This window comes from Nothoprocta perdicaria, unplaced genomic scaffold (genome assembly GCF_003342845.1).
Source record: "Nothoprocta perdicaria isolate Ctin4 unplaced genomic scaffold, notPer1 scaffold_62, whole genome shotgun sequence".
NCBI classification, from domain to species: Eukaryota; Metazoa; Chordata; class Aves; order Tinamiformes; family Tinamidae; genus Nothoprocta; species Nothoprocta perdicaria.
This window is the reverse complement of record NW_020455888.1, coordinates 2,376,005-2,397,299: the sequence shown is the minus strand read 5'-3', so window position 1 is coordinate 2,397,299 and position 21,295 is coordinate 2,376,005. Positions and strand designations below refer to the sequence as shown.

The following is a 21,295-nucleotide window of genomic DNA, read 5'->3' as shown; positions in this document are numbered from 1 at the left end:
TGTGCAACCAGGCAAGCACCCACGTAGGGCTTGCACTTTGTGGAGCCTCCAAGGCTCCCTCTGAAACCAGGGTGCCCCTGGCACCTCCAGGCGCTGGGATCTCAGCAGGGACGTCAGGGGAACCAGGACTGGAGACGTGACTGCCAGTGCCACCATGGCAGCCACACTTGCCCAAGTGGGCATGCAGCGGTGTGGCTCCTCAGTGGCACAGCAGCCCATGTTATATCTGCAATAACGCTCACGCTGGGGCACTCAGCAGGGCTTTGCACCCAGGAACAACTTGTTCTCCTGCTGGGCACGTCACAACTGCCAAGGGGCKTCTCCTACCCCAAACTGCTCCTCAAACCAGAGCTGTTCCCTTTCTCCCACTACCTAAGGGAACTGGGCTTTTTTTTCCAAACCCACTTCTGCACACAGATGCAAGGAAAGACAGGATAGGGGAAGAGTTGGAAAAAGTAATGAGCCTTTTTTTTTGGAAAGAAGTTGGCGCTTCGGCATTTGTACTAGAAGGAAACACCCTTCACACCTCTGCAGGAAGGTGTGCTAGCTCCCTTCTGGTCAGGCAAAACTTCCCACGACTTTGTTTGCAACCTGATGGATTGGAGAGGCCGCCTCATGGAAGAAATTGATAACAGGCAGGATTGGGAGGTAAAAATTGGACAAGAGAGGGAGATTGGCAATGATACCAAATGATGGTACAACTGGGATCAGGCCAGTGCACCCACCACAGAAGCCCCACTCCCAATGCACTGCTGGAAGCATCTGTTTCATATGAATTTCAGCCAACAGAGGAATAAGGAAAGCACCARAAATAGAGGAAAATGATGAAGAAATGGAAGGGACTGGCTCAGCCAGCCCACCCCAGGCTGATAATCTGTTTTAGTGTGAAAACCATGGAAAAGTCCAGATTAGTGTCATGGTAACCACTCTTACTGTATCAGAACACATTGCACCAGACTGAGACTTGACAGAACGGTAGGTATTGAGGAATATCTGTGTATTTAGCAAGTGCATTATGAAAAAGATTAAAATTATACTTGGCAAGGAGGAGCTTTGTGTGCATGTGTGTGTTAAATATCTATTCTACTTTCAGGTTTTACTTGCTGGGCACGTTAAAATCTGGTAATGCATTTCAACAGTGGTAGCTGGTGTGGCATGATCTATTCTAACAAGATGCTCAATTTACTCAGTATCACAGTATCATGCAAGAGCTGCTACATTTTTTTTTTTTTCTAAAAAAGGAGAAAATAAAAAGAACACCTTTTTTACGTCATGGAATGGGTCACATATGCTTTGATGATCAAAGCTGTATCTAAGCTGCAGTTTGTGAATCCTGAGTGCTTCCCAGGAAAGCCAAACCACAGTTCTTGTGCACTCCAGCCCCATCGAGCAAYCCCAACTCTGTTCACATGGGCCCTAGGTGTACCTGTGTCTCTGTACCTGATCCACAACACACAGACCTTGTCTGAGAGCCACGCTCTTTCACAGAGCTCCCACATCCCACGTATTTTCTGCACATACTGTCTCTCACCTACTTAGACCTTCTGCTCGAAGCAGGAACAAATGCCATTTCTTGGCCACAAGTTGAATATAAAAGAATCCTACAGATCTCCTTTTTCTGGATTATGCTAAGAGATTCTTCCCTCTTGTGGGTGGATGAGTCAACCTCAAGAGCTGTGCTCCAGCACACATGTCCATACCAGGCTCACCTAACCCTACGCACCTCGTGGCCAGCCCTATGGTGGTAGCAGCACTGACAAGAGCCCTTTAGCTCTTTCCACCAGAGCCTCTGCTTGGTGTCCTGACATTTTGGCCCACCTGTTTCCCATCCCTGGTCCTGGACTCCTGGGAAAATTACTGTTTGTGCAGGAACAGCCCTTTGGAGCCAGACATGTGTGGCACTGGCCGCTGTGGCCCTTCTGCAGCTCACACGTGTGGTATCACTGTCCTAGGGAGAGGAAAGCTGAAGGAAATGGGTGCATGTTTATTTTCTTTCATTTTTCTTTCTTTTTTTTCTGTTTTTTTTTTTTTTCCTACAAGGCAGAGAAGTTAAAGGTAGTTTGACAAATCTTTCCCACAAATCTTGAAAGTGCTCTGTAACTTTGGGTAAAATTTAGCAATGTGGAATAACATATAAATATGGAAGGAAAAAAATCCGTCCTCATTTACTCCCAAATAGTCCTCTGTATTTCACTTGGTGTGTCAGCCAGGAGGAAGTTAGAGCCCTAGCAGGCACTCCCATTTCTGGTCCCAATACTGGGAATCTCTTGGTCAACAAAGGYCAAAGTTTGAGCAATTTTTCTCCTTCTTGCTTATTGAACTTGAAATAAATCAACATGGACAGGAACCTAGAGCCAGAGATTTTGATTGTATCCAAAACACGGCAAGTTTAAATAAGATTAGCTCTAATTAAAATTTAAAAATACTAAGATTGAAACACGTTAACCGGTAACCTCTACCAAATTCACTAAAATCCTCAGGTTTCTCCTCTCTAGTCTATATCCACTCACAATACTGATGCTAAGAATTAAAAAGCAGAGAAAGGGATGTGTCTCCTGTCTGGTGCTGAATACAAAGGTGATGGTTTTGAAGGCAGTACTGTTTGAAAATTTCAAAGTCGCTGGTGTTCACGTTATAAAGAGTACCACTCGGTGGTCGTTTGGAAGGCGCTTCTACTTCTGTGTAACTTTCTTCTAGTTTGGGTAGAAATATTCCTGGGAGGCTAAACAGAAATGCATTTTGTTTAGATACAAGTCTTAGGCACGAGTTAGAAAAACGCTGACTCTAATGAAAATATATCAGCACTTAATAGTATCCAATAATATAAAAAAAATGCAATTCAGAACATCTTCAACTACATATATATGTGTGCGCGTCTATATATAGGTATGAAGGTAGAATACATACGTGTATATAAACACAGACACACATATAGAGACATCCACAACTTGGACTGTGTTCTTAACTAACCTGGAATACTGCAGCAAAAGTCCATTCTGACGAACCACTAACAGTAGCATTTTCCTTCTTGTGGCTCTAACCACAGCTAAAACGTTAACACATCATACTAGACTGGTTATGCTATCCTAACACATCAGCATGCCRGAACCAGGAGCTCCTATACTGGGATTGTAAGAGCACACTGCCTAGTGGAAAGCTACGCAGCTACAGAGCATGCTTGCAGGAAYGAATCCCGGTGCGTATTGTTGGCAATACTTCCTTGGATGATGACATTCAGCAGGCTGGGAACGCACGTAAAAGCCAGGTTATCTTGAGCACGCGGCGGGCACTGTCATCTGGGCACGGTGCTGACTTTTGCTGGAGTGGGAGGCCCTGAAGAGCAGCAGTAAATAGGAGTAGGAGACGTGGGAGAGAGTTTAACGGGGCTCATGGCCTCTCCGGTCTGCAGCTTCCAAAGGAGCTCCTCGTTAGTTCTGCTCAGCCTCTTCTTCTCCTCCGTTTCTTTCTCGACATATTCTTGAAGGTTAGCGTTCTCCTCTGACAGCTGCCTGGAGAGGGAAGCAACACACCACATAAGGCTCCACAGGGCATTAAAGAAAACACCAAACCCAATCGGTGCTTATCTCCAGTCCAGGAGAAGTTTTCTGTCACCAGGCACGGGCACTGCATTGGATTTCTCTGGATGTTTCCAAGCAGAATTGTTTGGGTTGCGCATCTGGAGGTTTCTGGATCACCACTGACATCAAAGTCCTTGGCCCTGGCTCAGAGAGCCTCAGATCAATGCTGTGCAAGGGGAAGTGCCAGTGAGGCTCCCGAGCACCTACCTCCAGTTCATCCCATCTACCTCAAGCCTGTAGCTGAGCTGTCCAAGTTGGGGACATCAGTTGTCCCAGGGTATCACAACTGCCAGAGGAGAGTGAGAGAAGCCTCTCCAGAGGTAACSGCAGCCCTCCAATATCTGAGTCTACCTCTCTGAGGTACGTCAGACACAAAGTTTAGATGGGATAAGACCTGGACTTCACCTGATGCCTTGTGTAGCTGCTAGCACCACGCATGGGACTCAAAAGTGCTGAAGACTTCCATGCACTGGCCACATGCTCCAAAGAGTTCAAAAATTAATAAGTCCTCATTTAGGAAATGGAGCACAAATCAGAAATTGCTAAAAAATAATATATTTGCTTTTTTATATGTATGTTCAAAAGTTGCTAAAATACAAGGCTGTGATGCACTTCAAGAACAGGGCTCTTCACTCACGCAAACAGAGGGGATGGAGCAGGCATGGACAGTGGTATACAGAGATGTTCATTGCACCTGGAGCATGGAGGGAGCAAACACAAGGTCACAAATAYTGTTGTATAATGAGTGTTTGGCAGCCATCATGGAGAAGTGGCACAGCCCATTTGGAGAACGGATTGGCTTAGGAGTGACTTTCTGTAGCCTTGCCTGTCAGTTGACATAAGTAGCGTGTGCATGGTCATATCTCCCCAGATTGAGCCCTGACCAATTTTGGAGCCTGTGTTTGAGCTCCCTGGCTTTTTTTTTTTGTTTTTTTTTTTGTTTTTTTTTTTTTTTCCCACCAGAGTAAGTCATGGCCACTCACTGACTGATGAGAAACTGAGCCTGTTATCACTGACCAAAAGGACAGTTTAAGGCATCTATAAATCATGGGACTCAGGAGTGCTTCTCAGAATGAGTCCCAGAAATACARTCTGAGAGAGAGGGCATTTATGTACCCCTTCACTGCGAGGAAGTGGTTTAGGGGGCAGRGTGGTAGCCCAAGACAGCCCCATGTTGGTTCCCTTTGCCAGGAATGCAGGGCACACCAGGGTCCATGTCTGCCTGATGCTCCAGGCCACCCTTGTACACTTGGGTCTTGCAGAGGACTTAAGAGCTGGAAACCTAATCTCACCTAGATACTTAACTCAGACCCTCTTCTAATATTTGTTTGCAGGTGAGTTGTTTCTCTCCCCTCAGRGCTTCTGTGTAATAAAGCAAACTGGAGCATTTGCCTCTTCCTGTTCAACACAGGTGCCCAGCATGGGTTTGTGACCTCTACTTGCAGGACATGATCATGGGCCCAACGATTTCTACAAAGAAACATGTTTAACAGTCTGTGGAGATGGATCTGACCCCAGGGTGGAGCCCARAGCTCTGGGCTAAGCACTCGGGCTAGCTATACAGGATATTTCTTGCGTAGGGCTCTCCTCCAGCACCTGGAGAACAAGAGAACACGAACCAAAACAGGCCTCATCCTAGGTAGGGCCCCACTGCAGCTAATCATTGACAGCACAAAGTGCAGGTRGCCTCCTTAAATCCTGCTTTTTCCCTGGCTCTGATGCCTGGCTCCAGCCACATTTGCCCAGCAGGACTTCACAGCTCAGAGAAGYTGCCAAACTGCCCCATCTTTTACTGAGCAGCACAGCAGCTAGAGCAGTCCCTGGGAAAAGGAGGCCCTGGGTTTTAGATCCTTTTCTATTTGACTGAGGACAAAAATCAGACTGTCCAGGTTGCTGGACAGCTGTACCTCTCCCCCTTGTTTCTGAACTCTTGCCATTGAAACTGTGCCAACAGGGAGAGTTTGTGGAGAGAAGGAGAAGGAGTGAAGATGGCAGTGAGAGCCACTGCATCCTGACTCCTCCTAACAGTTGCTGGAGTGCTCGAAAGAGAAAGGAGCCATCACTCCCAATGCTTATCATGTATTTCAGCTGGTGTCCCGATGTAGGATGCAGCTCAGATCCAAAGTCTTCCCTCTGCTCTGCATATAGCCACAAAGCTATGGAGTCCTTCAGTTCCTCCCTCATTGGGCCTCATGAAACCTGGATTCCCAAATTCTGCTGCCATAGGAGGAAAACCTCACCAGTGAAGGATGAAATGAAGACAGGATGGTGTTTTCCTCAGAGTACCCTGCAAAGCTATGGCTCTTTGGGAGGTGGGACATGAGCACTAGCTCAATGAGTGCTAAGGCCAGTCTGCTCTCATCAGGCCAGCTGTCTATTTTTTAAAGAAATGGAGCAGTGAAAGCAGAGCATGAGAGTCTGTTCAGGGTGCATTTAGGCCCTATTCTGGGAACACAGCTGGAATTAAGTACTTCCAGAAGTGTATACAGGAACACCTGATTTCTGCATCCCAGTTATGCTTGGGCAAGAACCAGGCTGGAACAGCTCTAGACACATGCCTAAGCTGATTTTCAGGTAACATGGAATTTTTAGAAATAAACAGGGAGACACCTAAAATCCTCCTAGCAATTTCCAGTAGCAGCTGGCTGTGGATTTTGGATACAGGTGTTAAATTCTGTCCAACTCTGTCCTTGAGCATAGCCTACCRCCCTTAGCAGAAGTCATGGACTGCTGGCGCATCCTCTTTGTGTGATCCAAACTCTCCCAGGGTGAGAGTGGAGGAGGACGATATTTGTTTTAAAATATTTTTAAAGGATTTCAGCTTTTCTAGCTTAGTTTCCCACAGAAATGGAGCTCCTCTGATCATACATGTGTCTGTTCCTCTTTCACTCCCCTATAAATTTTGAACCAGATTCAACAGTAGTTGAATCTAGTGAAGTCAAGGATTAAATAATACGAGTTGGTAGAAATTTTGTGAAAGCTGCTTGCGTGGTAGAGAAGAAAGACCCTATTCATGGTCCCATCAGGGAAACAGATGTGGCATGAGCTCCCAGCCTAAAAGGCATGAGAAAGTCCACATGGGAGCTCATCCTGGAGAAATAACTCCATAGGAAACCTTTTGCTACGCATGGAATTACTTTTTTTGTTGCAGCGCCTAGCAAGACATACCATAAAAATTATGCACAGAGCCCAGCTACACCCTTTTCCAATCAGCACGTGCTGACTGAAAAAAAAATGTGAAAAAAGAGCACATGTGTGGCCAGTAGTGAACGTGTGGCTGGCTCTCAGAGCTGGTAACAGCTTGTTTGAGCTTTGGCAAGAGGCTCTTCACACCAGCATGATSCTCTGAGCACTGGTGACAGGACCAGCTCTCACTTCTCCTCAAGGTACAGCATGGATGGGGACAGACCTRGACATCAACCCTCTGAGCCCAGCAGCCTGCTATACATTTAATGCTGCTTGCTGAACACGTGGCATGATGCCCGTTACCACTGTGGACTCTGGAGAGCCTCACACAGGGGATATTACAGCACTGAAGTACACTGGAATTTGCTGGCAGATGCAGGCTGCAGAGTACAGGTGCGACAGGCAGGCAGCTTGGAGGGGTGCCTGCCTCTGCTTGGGTGCACAGAGACATGGACAGACACAACACGACGCTTATAAAAGGTGCTCTTGCCCATACAACTCCTCGTCATCATTCAGAAGATAGGCCATGCAAAAGCAAATCTTGTATTTTCTGCTTAGACACTCTCACCTATCTGGGAAATTCCTGCTTCCTGGCACTGTAGAAGTATTGCCATTTCACTGTCTTTGTCCCAGCTATCAGATAATTTAACCACCCAAGAAAAATCACAGTGGGAATCACAACGATAATATCACAGAGATGTGCAGGGGAACGGTGATGTCCTAGTGAGCCGGGGCAGCTGCTTGAGCCTTGACCATGATCCACGTTAAAATCTTCCTGAAATGATCTAGATGTATGGAGGCAKCAGCGCTATGAGAACCAGGAGGCCAAAGGAGACCAGTCAGTGGCAGGTCTCCACCTCTGGGGTGCTGCTGGCTACAGAAAATGCTCTCAGACACCCACAACATGAAGGGCCAAAGAGATGACAATTTAATGGGRGAAAGAATTTGAAACCTCCAGCAAACAAGTGATTTAGTAAAGTCACTGAGGGAATCTCAGGCAGGAAATCTGTGGAGATCCCATGTTTAAAGACAGTGCATGACCCGTCTACAGGGCTGCTCTCCCTTCCTTGGAGCCTGTTCTTAGCTATAGTTAGAAATTTAGGGTTACAGAGTAGTATTTATTCTTTTGACCATCAGTTTTGGAATACTGATGCCAAACCCCAGGGCTTGCTGTTATCCTGTCACCGTCTCGTAAGTCCAGTCAGTCCAGCTGCCCCTTCCTGATGTAATCCATCTATTAAGCCCCGCCTAAGGGGGACCCTTGCTACAACAGGGCCCAGGTCTCTGTGGGTGGCTCTTGTCCTGGCACTGTTACAGCAGTCATGAAAATGCTGCTGTTGAAAGCAACAGACCAACAGGTCTCCCATAAGACCTGTTTTGAAACCAATACCTACAAAGTTACATGTAGAAGCAAAGCACTGCACCCACATYCCAGCAGGGAATACAGTGCCTATTCACCCAGCTGGAGATGGGCGACCACAGGGCAGAGACCACGCACCCAACCTGCCACTCAGGCTACTTTTACAGGCACCAAGAGAGCACAATTCATTCAGCCCAAAAGCAGATGTCCTAAATAGGTCAGATGAACCAGACTTTAAATATTCCTCTTTTCCCTGATCACAGAAAAGATGTACATAACCAGCTTAGACAATGACAYGTACACAGATGAGGCACTTAGGGACACGCAGTGATGAGTTTGCAGTTGCATTCAATGATCTTGAAGGTCTGTTTCAACCAGAATGATTCTATGATTCTATTATTTCAGATAGATATTTAAGATTAGGCAAGATAAAACGTAACCCTTACGCTATCCTGAACGTTAGTATGAACAATACTGTCTTTTTATACATCTATCTTTAAGGCTAAATCATTATTAAAGGAATGAGTAGAAAGAAAAAGTCAAATTTAAAGCAGAGGTGAGACATTAAATTTAAAAATATAAATCACATTTTAGGCCAATGGCATTGTTTTTGGTAAAAAACTGAAAATAGGTAGCTGGTGTGCTGAGACAAGTTTCAGTTCTGTCATCTCTCCTTAATTTCCCCTCTCTGCCTGGCTTCAGTTGTGGTCTTTTATCTTCTGCCTGGCTGTAAACTTGCTGGCTCAGCCTTGTCAGGCTATTAGCCAGTGGAAATTTAAAAAAAAAATAACAAAAAAACCACATCATCAACACAATCCAAAAGCATATCCTGCCTGGATGACAGAGGCATTGTGAGGATCTTGCTCCCAAAATTGCCACTTCTCCACTGCTTGCTAACCAATGACCCAAGGATTTCACAATACTGACAGGGGAATCAGAAGCAATGCGGGATATTGATCTCAGCAGCATGTCAAAATCTTCAAAATAATTTCACATAGCTATGCAGCCTTCCTCATGTTAAAATAGGAAGATTCTAATATAAGATTGCTTTATTAATAAAATAAGCAATGAGGATGTCAGTAGCTTCCAGGAGGAAATACACTTAATTATTTTTTTCCTTCTGAACTGTCAGCCTTGTGTGGTTATAATTTACAGTGTCCTGTCAAGCTCAGACAGGTTACAAATATCATCACAAACCTTGTTACGACGGTATTTTGATCAATTCTGACTCTGAGGTCTTCATTCTGCTGCTGCAGCACCTGGATTTTTTCTTCCAGGATTAGATTTTTTTCAGCCTACAACAACAACAACAAAAACTTGTGTTAAGTCTGAAGAAGTTTCCACACCTGATTCAAAAGGWTTTGTTCTTTATCCTAGGAGTACATTTGTCAATACAGCATCTTCTAAAAACTGTCAAAAGATGGATTTGGTCATTTTGACTGCAGCTGTGCAAGTGCTAGAGGTCTGACTCTTCACCACATCATTTTGGTGAAGTGGAGTCATTGACACAGCCTTGAAGGGAGGCAGGGCTCAGTTAGACCTTATTTATAACTGAGGAGGAGGAGAGTCTTATCTTGTCCTACATGAATAAAACATCTTCCCCTGTGGTGCCCTCACACCTTTAGGCAGAAGAGTTGTGCCTCTAGAGTTAACAATTATCATCCATTGCTCTCAGCCTTGCCAAATGTTGTCACTGATGACACTCAAGCCTCTGGAGATGAAGAAGCAAGCATCAAGACATCCCAGACTCCAGTTTCTGAAAAGTGGGAAAAGCAGCCAAATTTTATGCCCATTWGTTCTTAGCTTTGCCATGTCTTGTCAGCAGAAGCAACAGAGATGCGCTGCACACAGCCAGGTGCAATTGCTAGGTCATGTGTGGTCAGGTTGAACAAGAGAGGCAGCTGCTTGGAAGAGTTATTACTCTGTGAATCTCTCTTCCTCCTCCTCCTATGCAGCTATAGGAAAAGGTCCACATGGACCTTGAGAGCCCCCGTGTGCCTCAGCTCAGCTATGTAGCCTCTGGCACACACACAGTGTGGAACTTTCACCACACACCAAGGATGTTCTCACAGTGTGGTRAGAAAGTGATGAAGGAAGAGTTGAGGTGGCCTCATGGGCATTCATCTCACCTGGCCTCAGCTGTGGTTCGAACCTGAACCTTAGCCAGCTGCCCACAGCTCCTCTGCGGTCTTAGATCTGTCCTAGCTTGAGGTGAGCGGCTCCACTCTGGCAGTGTCAGCTTAAATGACTGGCCTAAACTAGGCACTTAATATCTTTCAAGCCACAATGAGGTGAAATGAATTATGTCCAACTGTAGGTAAATTGTGTTCAGTAGAGTTCAAGGGCAGAGTCTGACACTGTTAACAGCAGTAGATTGAAACATGACTAAGATGTTCACAGGCATGAACACAGCTTCATATGCCCTGCTTTTTGGAGATTTTGAACCKGACATACTTTATCTATTTCCTTCCTTCTTGTCTTTCCAGTAGTTTGAATTTTGCTGAATTCAGCATTTTTGGAAGAAACCAGATATCACATGGCAGTCTTACTTCCAGGTGGGAAGTATTTTTGGTTACTCAGTTTCCCATCCTTTAATAAAGAATTGAAATACTATCCACAGGAGTTAGCAATAACTCACACTTTACAGTGGAGGCATCAGTTTTCAGCAAGCATTTTCAGGCAATGAGGCTGACTGTAAAGGACGGCCACAATGCAATGCTCCCTGATAATTTATCAGAGGGAGATATCATAAATTATCTCCCCCTACTCCCTTAACCTCAATGATTTTACGAAGTGGTGGTTATGTTATTAGGAAACATGCGAGKCTATCTGTGCATTACCTTCCCTTTCCACCACAACCCTCGCCTTATTCCACCCTTCTCCTGTCACCTTCATTTCCCAGCTCCCTTCCACCCTCCTTAAGCATGCAAGGAGACAGGCCTCAGTGTCCAATGCTGCTGGCCACATGGCCGAACTCTGTGTCCCACCCCACCAGTGCATCCCAGGCCACCAGCCTGGACATCCCCACCATGCCCTGGAGTCCTTGATCTGGGCCAAACCCCTCCAGTCCCTGTTTTGCTTCTTTTCAGTCTCTGCTCAGATACTAGGGCAGGGAGAGGGTCTCAGGACCTTTCAGTAGGATCCACAGCTCCAAGAGCATAGGACAAAGCATCAGGGTAGGCTGCTACATGCCCAGAAGGATGAGGTCACCCAAATCACAGCCCAGAGCAGAGGGGACAAACAACTAAATTCTCTTGTCCACTATCCTTTATGATTCCTTAAACCCAGACCTAACCCTTTTCCCCAACAGCTGATCCTTTCTCCTGCTGTAATTCCCTCACCTCAAGAGTATTAGGCTCTGCCCAGTACTGACATCCAAAATTATATATATATATATATAAAATATATATATATATGTATATATATATATATACACATAAATGTTTCTAGATATTCCTAATGGTGGGTAGCTGAGGTTCTTCTGCGCAAGCTGATCTATGCAACCATGCTGGACAATTCTGACCAACTGTCAACCTTTTCAAACCGTGCTTCTTCAACACACTATTTTCAGGACCCTCTCACCCACTTTACCCTGTATTTGAAATCCCATCCTGATGGCTAATGAGGCACACCAGATCTCAGAGCAATTGGACATACCCTGTAGATGTTAAAGCACTTATAAAATTGATCTTTAAACCAAAAGCAGTTGTCTCCTTAGACCACAGTAGAACCAGAGTTCTGTTTAGTAGAACCAGTGTTATAAAGGGTAGGAGCAGGACTATCTGATGTTATATAGTAAATTTGCAAATGTATTTAAATGACCAGGAACCATATAAGCAATTGATGTGTGGTTTTTTTTTTTGTTTTGTTTTGTTTTCTTGTATAACACTACAGTGCATGTTTTCAGATGTTGTCTTATCTCCAGGAGCAGCATGTTAGAAAGAGCACAGTTAACAAGCCTCAGTTGTAAAGYGACATTTTTCCTTATATCCATTTACTCAAGCATCTGTTCAGCAGAATAAACAACTGAGTTCTCAGATTTCCCCGTAAATGGAAACAAATCTTGCTGASTGTTGTGCTGAAGCAGCTGTCCCCGCTCTGGCTGAGGTAATGCCTTATCCTGTCACCACCCTATACACTGACTGCTGTTCTAGGTTATGTCTCACAAAGCAAAACCTATTTCCAACAGAAATGAAGCTGATAGTTACCTGGGGAATCCTTTGCTAGGCACKCACACAAGCAAAGGATGAGGACACAGGGGAGGTGGTGGAAAAGGTTCTGTTACCCAGCCCTAAATGGTCAACTGGCTCTGGTTGGGGAATACAACTAAACCAATATTTTAGTGGACAAAATTATGTCCTGTGCAGTGCCATGAAGTTCTCCCTTCTCACTCTTCCCACACCAGCTACCTCGCTGTCCAACTCACAAGCTGAGCTTTTCATTCACACAGAAAATATGTGAGATCTCACAGATGTTTGAGAAATCAAGAGGACTATGGGTGGGTGAAGGGATCGGAAAAGATGCCAGTTTCTGAGTGAAAAGCTGAGACCTGTTGTAGTAGAAGAAGCTCGTAGAAGTGAGCTGCTTGTGCGAGAGCACAATATACAGCCTTTTATGAAACCCTTTTGCTCTGTCTTTTACAACCTCTTTATCTCACCCCTTTTAAACTGCAGTAAACTCAGTTTTAATTTTCATATCTCTGTGGTGCTCCTCTGCAGGAATCAGGACAACTCACCAATTTTTCTAGCTCCATAATCCTCTTCTCCTGTTGGTGAATCAGATGGTTCTTCATTTCCAAAACCTGTTTTAAGCTATTCATATCTTCTTCCAAGTGCTGATATGGAGCTAGTGCAATCTAGGGAAAATAGGATTAGGGCATTTGTTAGCTATAAACATGTTTTTGACTACAAAATGAAATTGCCCCAATCTACCAGTGGTTTGGGAGTCTTATTGCTGTGCCAGCTGTCCCAGCCCCCTGGGATCCCAATAGTCCTTGCTAGCCTATCATCTCTCAGACTTGGTAGCTAGTTTTATGGTACCTCTCTGTTGACCAACCTCATGGCTAGCTAGGTGGATGCTGTTTTACTCAGCAACCTCATCCCTGCTCATAGCTTGGGAGCTACATGAGGTGTTTTGTGACTAAGCAGAGATTTAGGCTTGAGAAGAGTGCAAACACGAAATTTAGGAAAGCCAAATGTCTGTCGGTGAAAACAAAAGAGATTTGCTTGTTCTGCAYGACCACCTCACAGAGAAGATGACCTGTTAACAAAGAGCAGAACCTAGTGAGAAGAGCAGTGATTCCTACCAGTAAGATAATCCTCTCCTCAGAAGTTGTGGATGTAGGGAATGTAAGGTTTCTTGGGTGAAAGCTGTGCTCTACATCATAGTGATTAAATGTCACCACTGACACAGGCTATTTTGGACTTCTGACAGTGCAATTCACCCTATTGAAATGTCTGGCAGTACTTGGCATTTACATCACTGTGACACAGCAGAATTTGTCCTTTCAGGTAAATTAAATACTGCAGTAAGGGTGGAAGGGAGGTTTTATTCTAACTGTTTCCTGAGGCCAAGACAGTTTCAGATGTTTGCACTCATCTCCTCAGTTCTCCCACTTAAAAACTACTCAGTCCTCCAACACCTCACAATTTCCCSTTTGTCACAGTGATACAGCTACACTGTGAACTGTACCACTGAAATGATTCACGTCAAAAGACAGGTGTTTTTGGAGGCTCATTTCAAGGTTATTTCATTTCAGACAAATAATGGTATTGTGATAGCATGTCCCCAATACATAGTAGTTGAATAAATATTTCCCATGATAGGCCTGTTCTCTGCAAGCCCAGAAAAAAAATAAGGGAATGCAGAGGACATCAGGGAGGTTGACTCACAGGACACACAAAAAAAGAAACATAAATATTGAAAGATAAAAAAAAAAAAAAGACAAGAGAAAGAATGGAAAAGAAGAAAGATGAGTAGAAGGAGATATCAGACAACATTCATTAAATGTGCAGGAAACAGCTATAGATGCTAGATGTAGGGATATGGAGAAAGAGTTAAATTCAGAAAATAGTTAATTATTGCACAGTATTAAATGAGAGAGCTTTATAGTCAGGCCTAAGATTTCTTACTGTTACAGAGACCTCAAGATTTCTGGTCCTGGCTTGGGCCTGTCTCACTCAGCCCTTGGGATAAGGCTCCCAACATTAACCATCCCTGAGCACAGTAAGCCATGCTGAGAGCATGTATCTTCATAATCAGAGTTGCCATCTACCTCCAGTTGTTCCTCGGTGTTTTTCTTCAAAGCCTCTTCAAATCTCTTTGCTTTGTCCTTAAGTGACTGGTTCTGGAAGGTGAGGGTGTCCACCTGGTCCTGGAGGACAAATCACAGCACCACCATCCYGTTACTACTGCTGTTACATCCATGCAAGTCAATCCAGCAGTGGAAGCACCAGGGGAGCTGAACATGCCTTAACCATCACTGCAAGGTGCTATTTGTGATGTGTGATCTGCCCGTGCATAGGGCAGGGCACCCAGGTCCTTGGCACCTGGAGGCCCATCAGGCCTGGGAGTAACGTCACTTCACTTTTGATATTTGAGGCTAGTGATTGCATCTAGATATAAACTGGGTGAAAGTGAGATGATTACATCTAAACTCCCTCTGTGATCCATACAAAGAAGAATGCTGGCTGGATTGTCCCACAGAGGGAAAATACAGCACAGACACAAGAACATGCGATGATAGATGAGCGCTTCAGGGGAGAAGCAGCAGATACCCCAGGGACATCTGCACAAGGATGCCAYGGACACTGCATCCCTCCCTGCTGTGCAGGGGGAAAAGCCAAAGTTTGCTTCTCCTGACTTCAATATTAGGCRAGCAGTCAGCAGGGTCAAAAGGACTTTTTGCTCTCCAGCTCTGTTTTCCCCTCTTTAGGCTTGCCCTCTATTCTCCTTCAGATACAGACAGCAATTTGCTGAATCAGCTGTGGGGAAATCACCTGAGGAGACTTCCCTGCTGACAGATCCCAGTTTGGACACTGAAGGACCGGAGTCAATTAGAGAAGCAGCAGCATCCCTGGCACAGAGGTCTGCTTGCTGCAGAGCTGCTGGGAAGCAGGGGAGCAGTGAGAAGCAGCAGTGTGCCTTAGTGCTGCCATGGACCTGCACCCTCTGCCTGCACCATGGCGAGCTGCTCAGCAAGCATCATTAGGAGAGGTGAAGTGATGAAATAACTGACCTGGAGCGACAGACGCAGTTTTTCAAAAGTCTCTCCTAATTCTTTCTTTTCCAGGTCATGAGCAGACAGCAGTTCTAGGGAAGATACACAGACATGACATTGCTACTTGAAGTCCAGCAAGCCAGGGTTTGAGCCCAGAGTCCATACGCTAAGCACCATTCAGAAAGCTGTTTTAGGGCATGGAGGTTGCCCTAAAACTAACAGTCTGGGGAGCTTTGGGAAAACTGTCTTAGGTTCAAGATTTCCAAAGCTTTCACAGATTTCAGGTACCTGTGTTCAACTCCTCATTTTTCAGAGGACTCCTAGGGACTCCAGTCTGAAAACGGGTGATTCACCATTTCGAGGTGGCAGTCTCCAAACCAAGGATTTGGAAATCAGTGGATATATTTATAAGTTTGCATTGCAATCTCTTTGGGGATATTGAAATTAGGGATAGTAATTCACATGCAAAAATGTGAATGACARTGCTTCTCCAGGATCTGTGACATGGCCTGCAAAGCTTATTAAATTGATGAGGCTGCCAGACCCTAAAGAAAGTCCTATATTTCTATTAAAGAATTATACACTTTACTACTAGATTATGCCACTTTGTCCTCGCTAATAATCAAAAGTTTAATAATCAAAATGGAATAAGGCTTAACCTCTGAATCAACGTCATGAAACTCATTCAGTACAGTGGCACCTAACTTTTGAGGTCACAGATACCCTGTTTTCTATGTCTTCCTCCCAAAATGGGGTTTTGTCCTCTAATCAAAGCGCCACTGACAACACTGCTAATGCTCATTCAGACTGTGTGGTGGCCCTGCACAGCTCAGCAGCAAAGCAGCTGCTGCAATGCCAGTTCCATGCACMGGAGGGCATTTCACACCCGCACCAGAGAGCACCTACTCCAGCCACAAAACCCTTGATAACAATAGCTAAGTTTTATCATCAGAAAAAAACAAAACAAAAACTGACAGGCAATTATATCCTCAAGCAAGGAACAGCTTTTTATTTTCAAAAATATATGTGTGCTCATGTATAAATTGTGTTATATATACCRTCTTAGCCTGCTGGAAAGGGAAACAGGCTGTTTGCTGCTGATGTTGTGCTCTAGACTGWGCTTCAAAAAGATACAGTGCTTAAGTAATCAATCTGACTCAATTTGGGGAATGTTGTGTGAAAATCTACCAGAATTATCTAAAAATGAGACCCTATGTGAACAGCAATAGAAAGAAAGTGATTTTACAGATAATCATTAAATGTCAGTTAAGCCATGTGCAAAGACATGGATTTAGATTCTAAGTGGTGAGGACAACACAGCTCTGGCGAGGACAACACAGCTCTGGCTCTTGCATCAAATCCCATGGAAAACTCTAAGGCAAAGTATGGGTGACACTGCCAGGGTGCAGATTTGCACCCGTGTGTGGCTCTGCCTGGCACCACCAGGCTGTAATTAATGAAAACGATGAGTTCTGTTTTCAGGCTTTTAAATACCTGCATTCAGAGTCATTTGATCCATTCTAGCCTCCTGAGCACCTGAGGCCTAGGCACATAGTCTCCTGGGAAAAGCATGTCATTGAAGTGAGGTGAAATTTGCATTTTGTATTTAAGGATTYGTGGAGAAAACCCTATATTTTCCCCAAGATCCCTTAGATAACCTGCAATGTATATTAAACATTGTATACACTGCATACAGCTCTCTCACAGCCCTAGAGTCCCAATGTACCTGGTGGTCCACCTAGCATGAAAGCACAGAGACCAACACAAATTTCAGCATCCTCTTCTCCAAAGGGAGAAGCTCCAGACTTAGAAGGTCTCACCACAGCGAGAGTTTCTGGTCTGGAATGTTTTTATGAGCATTGAATTGACTCTGGGTTACCTTGAAGCTTGCTGTCATGCTCATCCTGCAGGATTGCAATGGCAATGGTGTGGTTGTTCTCTATCTCCAGCATCGCAGCTTCRTGTGTAGCTGTGATATCTTCCACCTGTTGCAACGACAACAAACAGACATGGACACAAGTTTAGACGTGTTATGGCACACTGACAAACCACCACTACGGAGCTCCAGTGAGCTGGAAACAGTAAAGGGATCTAATGAGCATGACACTTGAGTACATCAGCCAGTTTAATTCACTAYGAAAGAGATATGATGACTCCTTCAGTGGTAGTTTGTGCTCGCTGCTGCTCCTGTTTTTTCTCTTTTAATTGAATAGTAAAAAAAGGAAGTACCCAAGAAAGCAAAACACCAAAATGCTCTTAAGCAAAGAAGCAACTTATGAAACATAAAAAAAAAAAAGAACGTTCCATTAATCTAAATTATATTAATAACCTAAATTTCTGATGATTAGATGAGCATGCACAGTTCCATTGCGTTTCTTTTTTTTTTTTTCTTCTTGGCACTCTACTGCAACTATTTTTTATCGTAAGATTTTGAATTAACTTCCACAGAAAGTGTCTATGCATTATTCATATTKGTGAAATATTCATTTCTATGAAAACATTGAAATTATTATCAGTGGGCATGTATAATGAATTGTGACCTACCACACTCTTAGTTGAAAAATAGCATCCTACCAAGTTGCCGAATTCCCACATCCTCCTGAAATCTGTATTTTGAGTCAACATCCAATACATTGATAAAAGAGCTGACAGCATCTTTTTCAGTGCAGATATTCTCAGGTTAGAGAACTTATTCAGTGCAGAGTTCTCAGGTCAATGTGGAAGTAATGAAGAAAACAGCATGGCCAGAAAGGCATAAAGACAATTAGGCATAAAGTAATTCTTGGAAGAGCACTTCAACTTTTCAGGTCCAGTTGACATAYTGTGCATGGATGTATTTTTGATAGGCTACAGGTGATAAAAACCAAATGCATATAAAGGGTCAAGGACCTAAAAGAGCTCTGAGGATTAAATGCATGATATGCAACATAGATGTGCCTTAGCTTCAGGGACTTGTACCAGAGTTAAATAACACAATTGTGTGACACCCCTTCAGCACAACACAAGGCTCTAGGAAGCGACTCCAGTGGCATCCTGCTCTTTGGAAATCCTCTCCCAGTTGCTTCTTGGGCCATCAGTGATCAGGGCACTAGCAGGAAGCAGCTTGTGCTCTGTAGGAGACTGCACAACTTCAGTGGCTCTGGTGTAAGGATGTAAGGAAGACCCCCAGACCAAACTGCTGGGAGGTTTTCCAGGACCACTACCAGCTCCGAAGCATCCTGGCTATCAGCCTTCTTGGCCCTGTAAATAGCTAAAAGAGGTCTTGAAGTGTGGCCTGAACACACCACAAATACAGTGCAACAGGAGACAGGTCCCACTTTGTTCTGACTAAGAGCTGGAAGAACCATCTTTCAGCTTTCTGTCCTTGGATGCCCCCCTTACCCCAGCACCACCAGCTTTCACATCAGTCATGTCCATACTGCTAAAAAAAAAAAAAAAATCTTAGGAGTAAGACCTAGTGGCCCAATGAGACTATCCCTGCACTGCTTGGAATAATCTTTCTGGAGTGGATTTGTCCTGCAGAAAGGGATCCAAAAGCCAGGCTGGAAGTGAGGTGCCCACTAAGCAGCTCAGATAACCAGGGTTCCAAGGCTCAAACTTGATCCCTGTCTCTGTTTTGTTTAGTAATCATCCTAGAGGAAATGAATCTGGATTGCCAGCTCTGAAATGATGAACTTTAGAGCAAAAAGACTTCAAAAAAAAAAAAAAAAAATCCTCAAATCCTATTTCCAGTTCCCCAGAGTTTCATGTCTCCTGTTCAGTTTCTGAATGTAACATTCGATTACCTGATTGCTTTTCTTATTTTCACTATCACATTGATCTTATTTCCTATACTGAACACTTGTACTATTCTAAAATGCAGAACATAAAGTTATTCTTTTACAATGAAACTAGAGTCCATTGCGAAGTGTCACTTCACTTACACTGCTTTTATATTCACTGCTGTGCTGAATTATGGAAGAAAGATGCTGTAGTTGAGCACGTCCTGTCTGGAACAGTTGTTATTTCACTGCATTCAGGTGTCAAATGTAATCTGTTAGATTACCCAACATGAGCAAAATTTCCAATCAGACTGTGAAAGGCTTGCTCTTAGGATGAAAAATGGGCATTTAACACAGAATCTGCAATTTTCCAATAACACGAGAGACAACTCATGGTGAGTGGTGAAGAATTCCTCACCCAGMAGAGCAGGACTCAGTTTGCTGATATATTGCATGAAGTTGTGGGGCTAGATGGCTCAATGAACCACTAACTGGAGTGGGGATATCACCAGGCTTTTCCCAGAGTGTTATGTCCTTGTTTAGGATGCCTGTGTGCTGATACCTCCTGAGCACTGTTACATCCTTTACATCACCCTTGCTTAACTCCTTATTCATGCTCTAATTGCTTATTAGCCAAGCAGCACCCCATAGGAATGATTAGGCCCAACTCCAGTGCCCTCCATAGGCGAAGAGGTCTCCTTTCTCTGCCACCTTCCTTGACAGGTTATTTATCTATAAAGGCAATTAAATATGTTGCAGTTTCCAAATGATCTCCAGGGAATTTTTGATTTTTATATCCACAATCCAAATTACTTCTTTTATGTTTCCAGTGTGATCTCCTGTCCGCAATTTTTCATAGCAGATAGCCTGCTTGGCACTTGCATTCAATCCCTTTGGACTCTAATTCCAACTCTGCCACTAACTTACTCTATATCCTTGATCAATTCAACTCACTTAAACCCTATGCCACAGCTATTTTTGACTACAAAAAGTTCAGGCAGGATTTTCAAAGTTTAATAAAATAAAATTAAGAGGATGGTCTTAAAATTCTCTTAAATTTAAGAGAATTCTCTTAAAATTAAGAGTGGGAGAAACTAAATAGGTTAGTGGATGCATCTGTGAGAGCTAAACAGCACAAGCAAGAAATACTGGTGAGTCAGGAACTCATCCTTGACTTTGGAATTTTGTTCTCCARTTACAAGAATAGGGAAATATTGGGATGCATTGCCACACCTCATCTGTTTGTGATCAGGTTGGCTATCGTGCCTTGCTGCACCCAARGAGYTGWGAATGTTCCTATCCTCAGAGGCACRTGAGCCTTCAAAGGGACAAGGGTTTATTCAAAGAAACAATTTCTATTTGATAATACATTGAAAGGTCACTAGCACAGCAATACGTGAAAGACTAAATTATGACTGTAACCCAAGAGTGTGGTATGATCAAGTTGCAAAGCAGATGTGTGGATACAGAGTTAAAAGGATTTTGTGAAGCCATTTAATCCCTGTTTGCATGAATACAAGGTGCAATTCTCCCCATGCAGATGGACAGTTCAAGTAGAAGGCCTTTCTTATGCCCAACGTAAGGGCTTCTGAAGTCAGRGGTTAYGTGTCTCTGCRTCAGTGCATTAGACATGAAATAGTCAGGGAAAAATGAAGCCATGCTGTGACAAGGTAAATCAGATCCCCTCCCTGTTCATTTGGAAATATTGTTTTCTTTAAAAAAAAAATCAAAAAATACATACAGAGGTGTTTGGAGAAGAACAATCACATTTCTTAACAACTTCTGAACCTTTAGAACAATATCTCAGCTCTGAATTAGAGCAGAACCCAAATGTTCCATTTCCACTAAACATTTTATGACAAAACATCTCAATTTTTAGATCAAGAAATAGTAAGTTTTTTGAGAAGGAATCCTATTGATTTTTACATAGACCTAATTGGGTAGCTACAAGGCTCCAGAAATCCATACAGAAAACTTCACAGAATGAGTCTCTTTTGGCAATCACAGAATCACAGAATATTCAAGGTTGGAAGGGACCTCTAGAGATCATCCAGTCCAACCTTCCTGCTCCAGCAGGCACACCTAGAGCATGTGGCACAGGGTGGCATCCAGGCGGGTTTTGAAGACCTCCAGAGAAGGAGACTCCACAGCCTCCCTGGGCAGCCTGTTCCACTGCTCTGTCACCCTCACA

General features: G+C 43.9%; 1 protein-coding gene across 1 annotated transcript in view; it reads right to left on the bottom strand.

Moving 5' to 3' along the window:
* Positions 1–739: 739 nt before the first annotated feature.
* MTUS2 (microtubule associated scaffold protein 2) overlaps positions 740–21,295 on the bottom strand; it is a 283,857-nt gene continuing 263,301 nt past the window's right edge. The window contains exons 11-16 of the mRNA XM_026049831.1: positions 17,223–17,328; positions 15,362–15,435; positions 14,399–14,497; positions 12,860–12,979; positions 9,322–9,419; positions 740–3,509 (exon numbers count right to left, since the gene is read on the bottom strand). Coding sequence (XP_025905616.1) covers positions 3,293–3,509; positions 9,322–9,419; positions 12,860–12,979; positions 14,399–14,497; positions 15,362–15,435; positions 17,223–17,328 — 714 coding nt within the window. The 3' untranslated portion in view covers positions 740–3,292. The remainder of the gene's footprint in view (positions 3,510–9,321; positions 9,420–12,859; positions 12,980–14,398; positions 14,498–15,361; positions 15,436–17,222; positions 17,329–21,295) is intronic.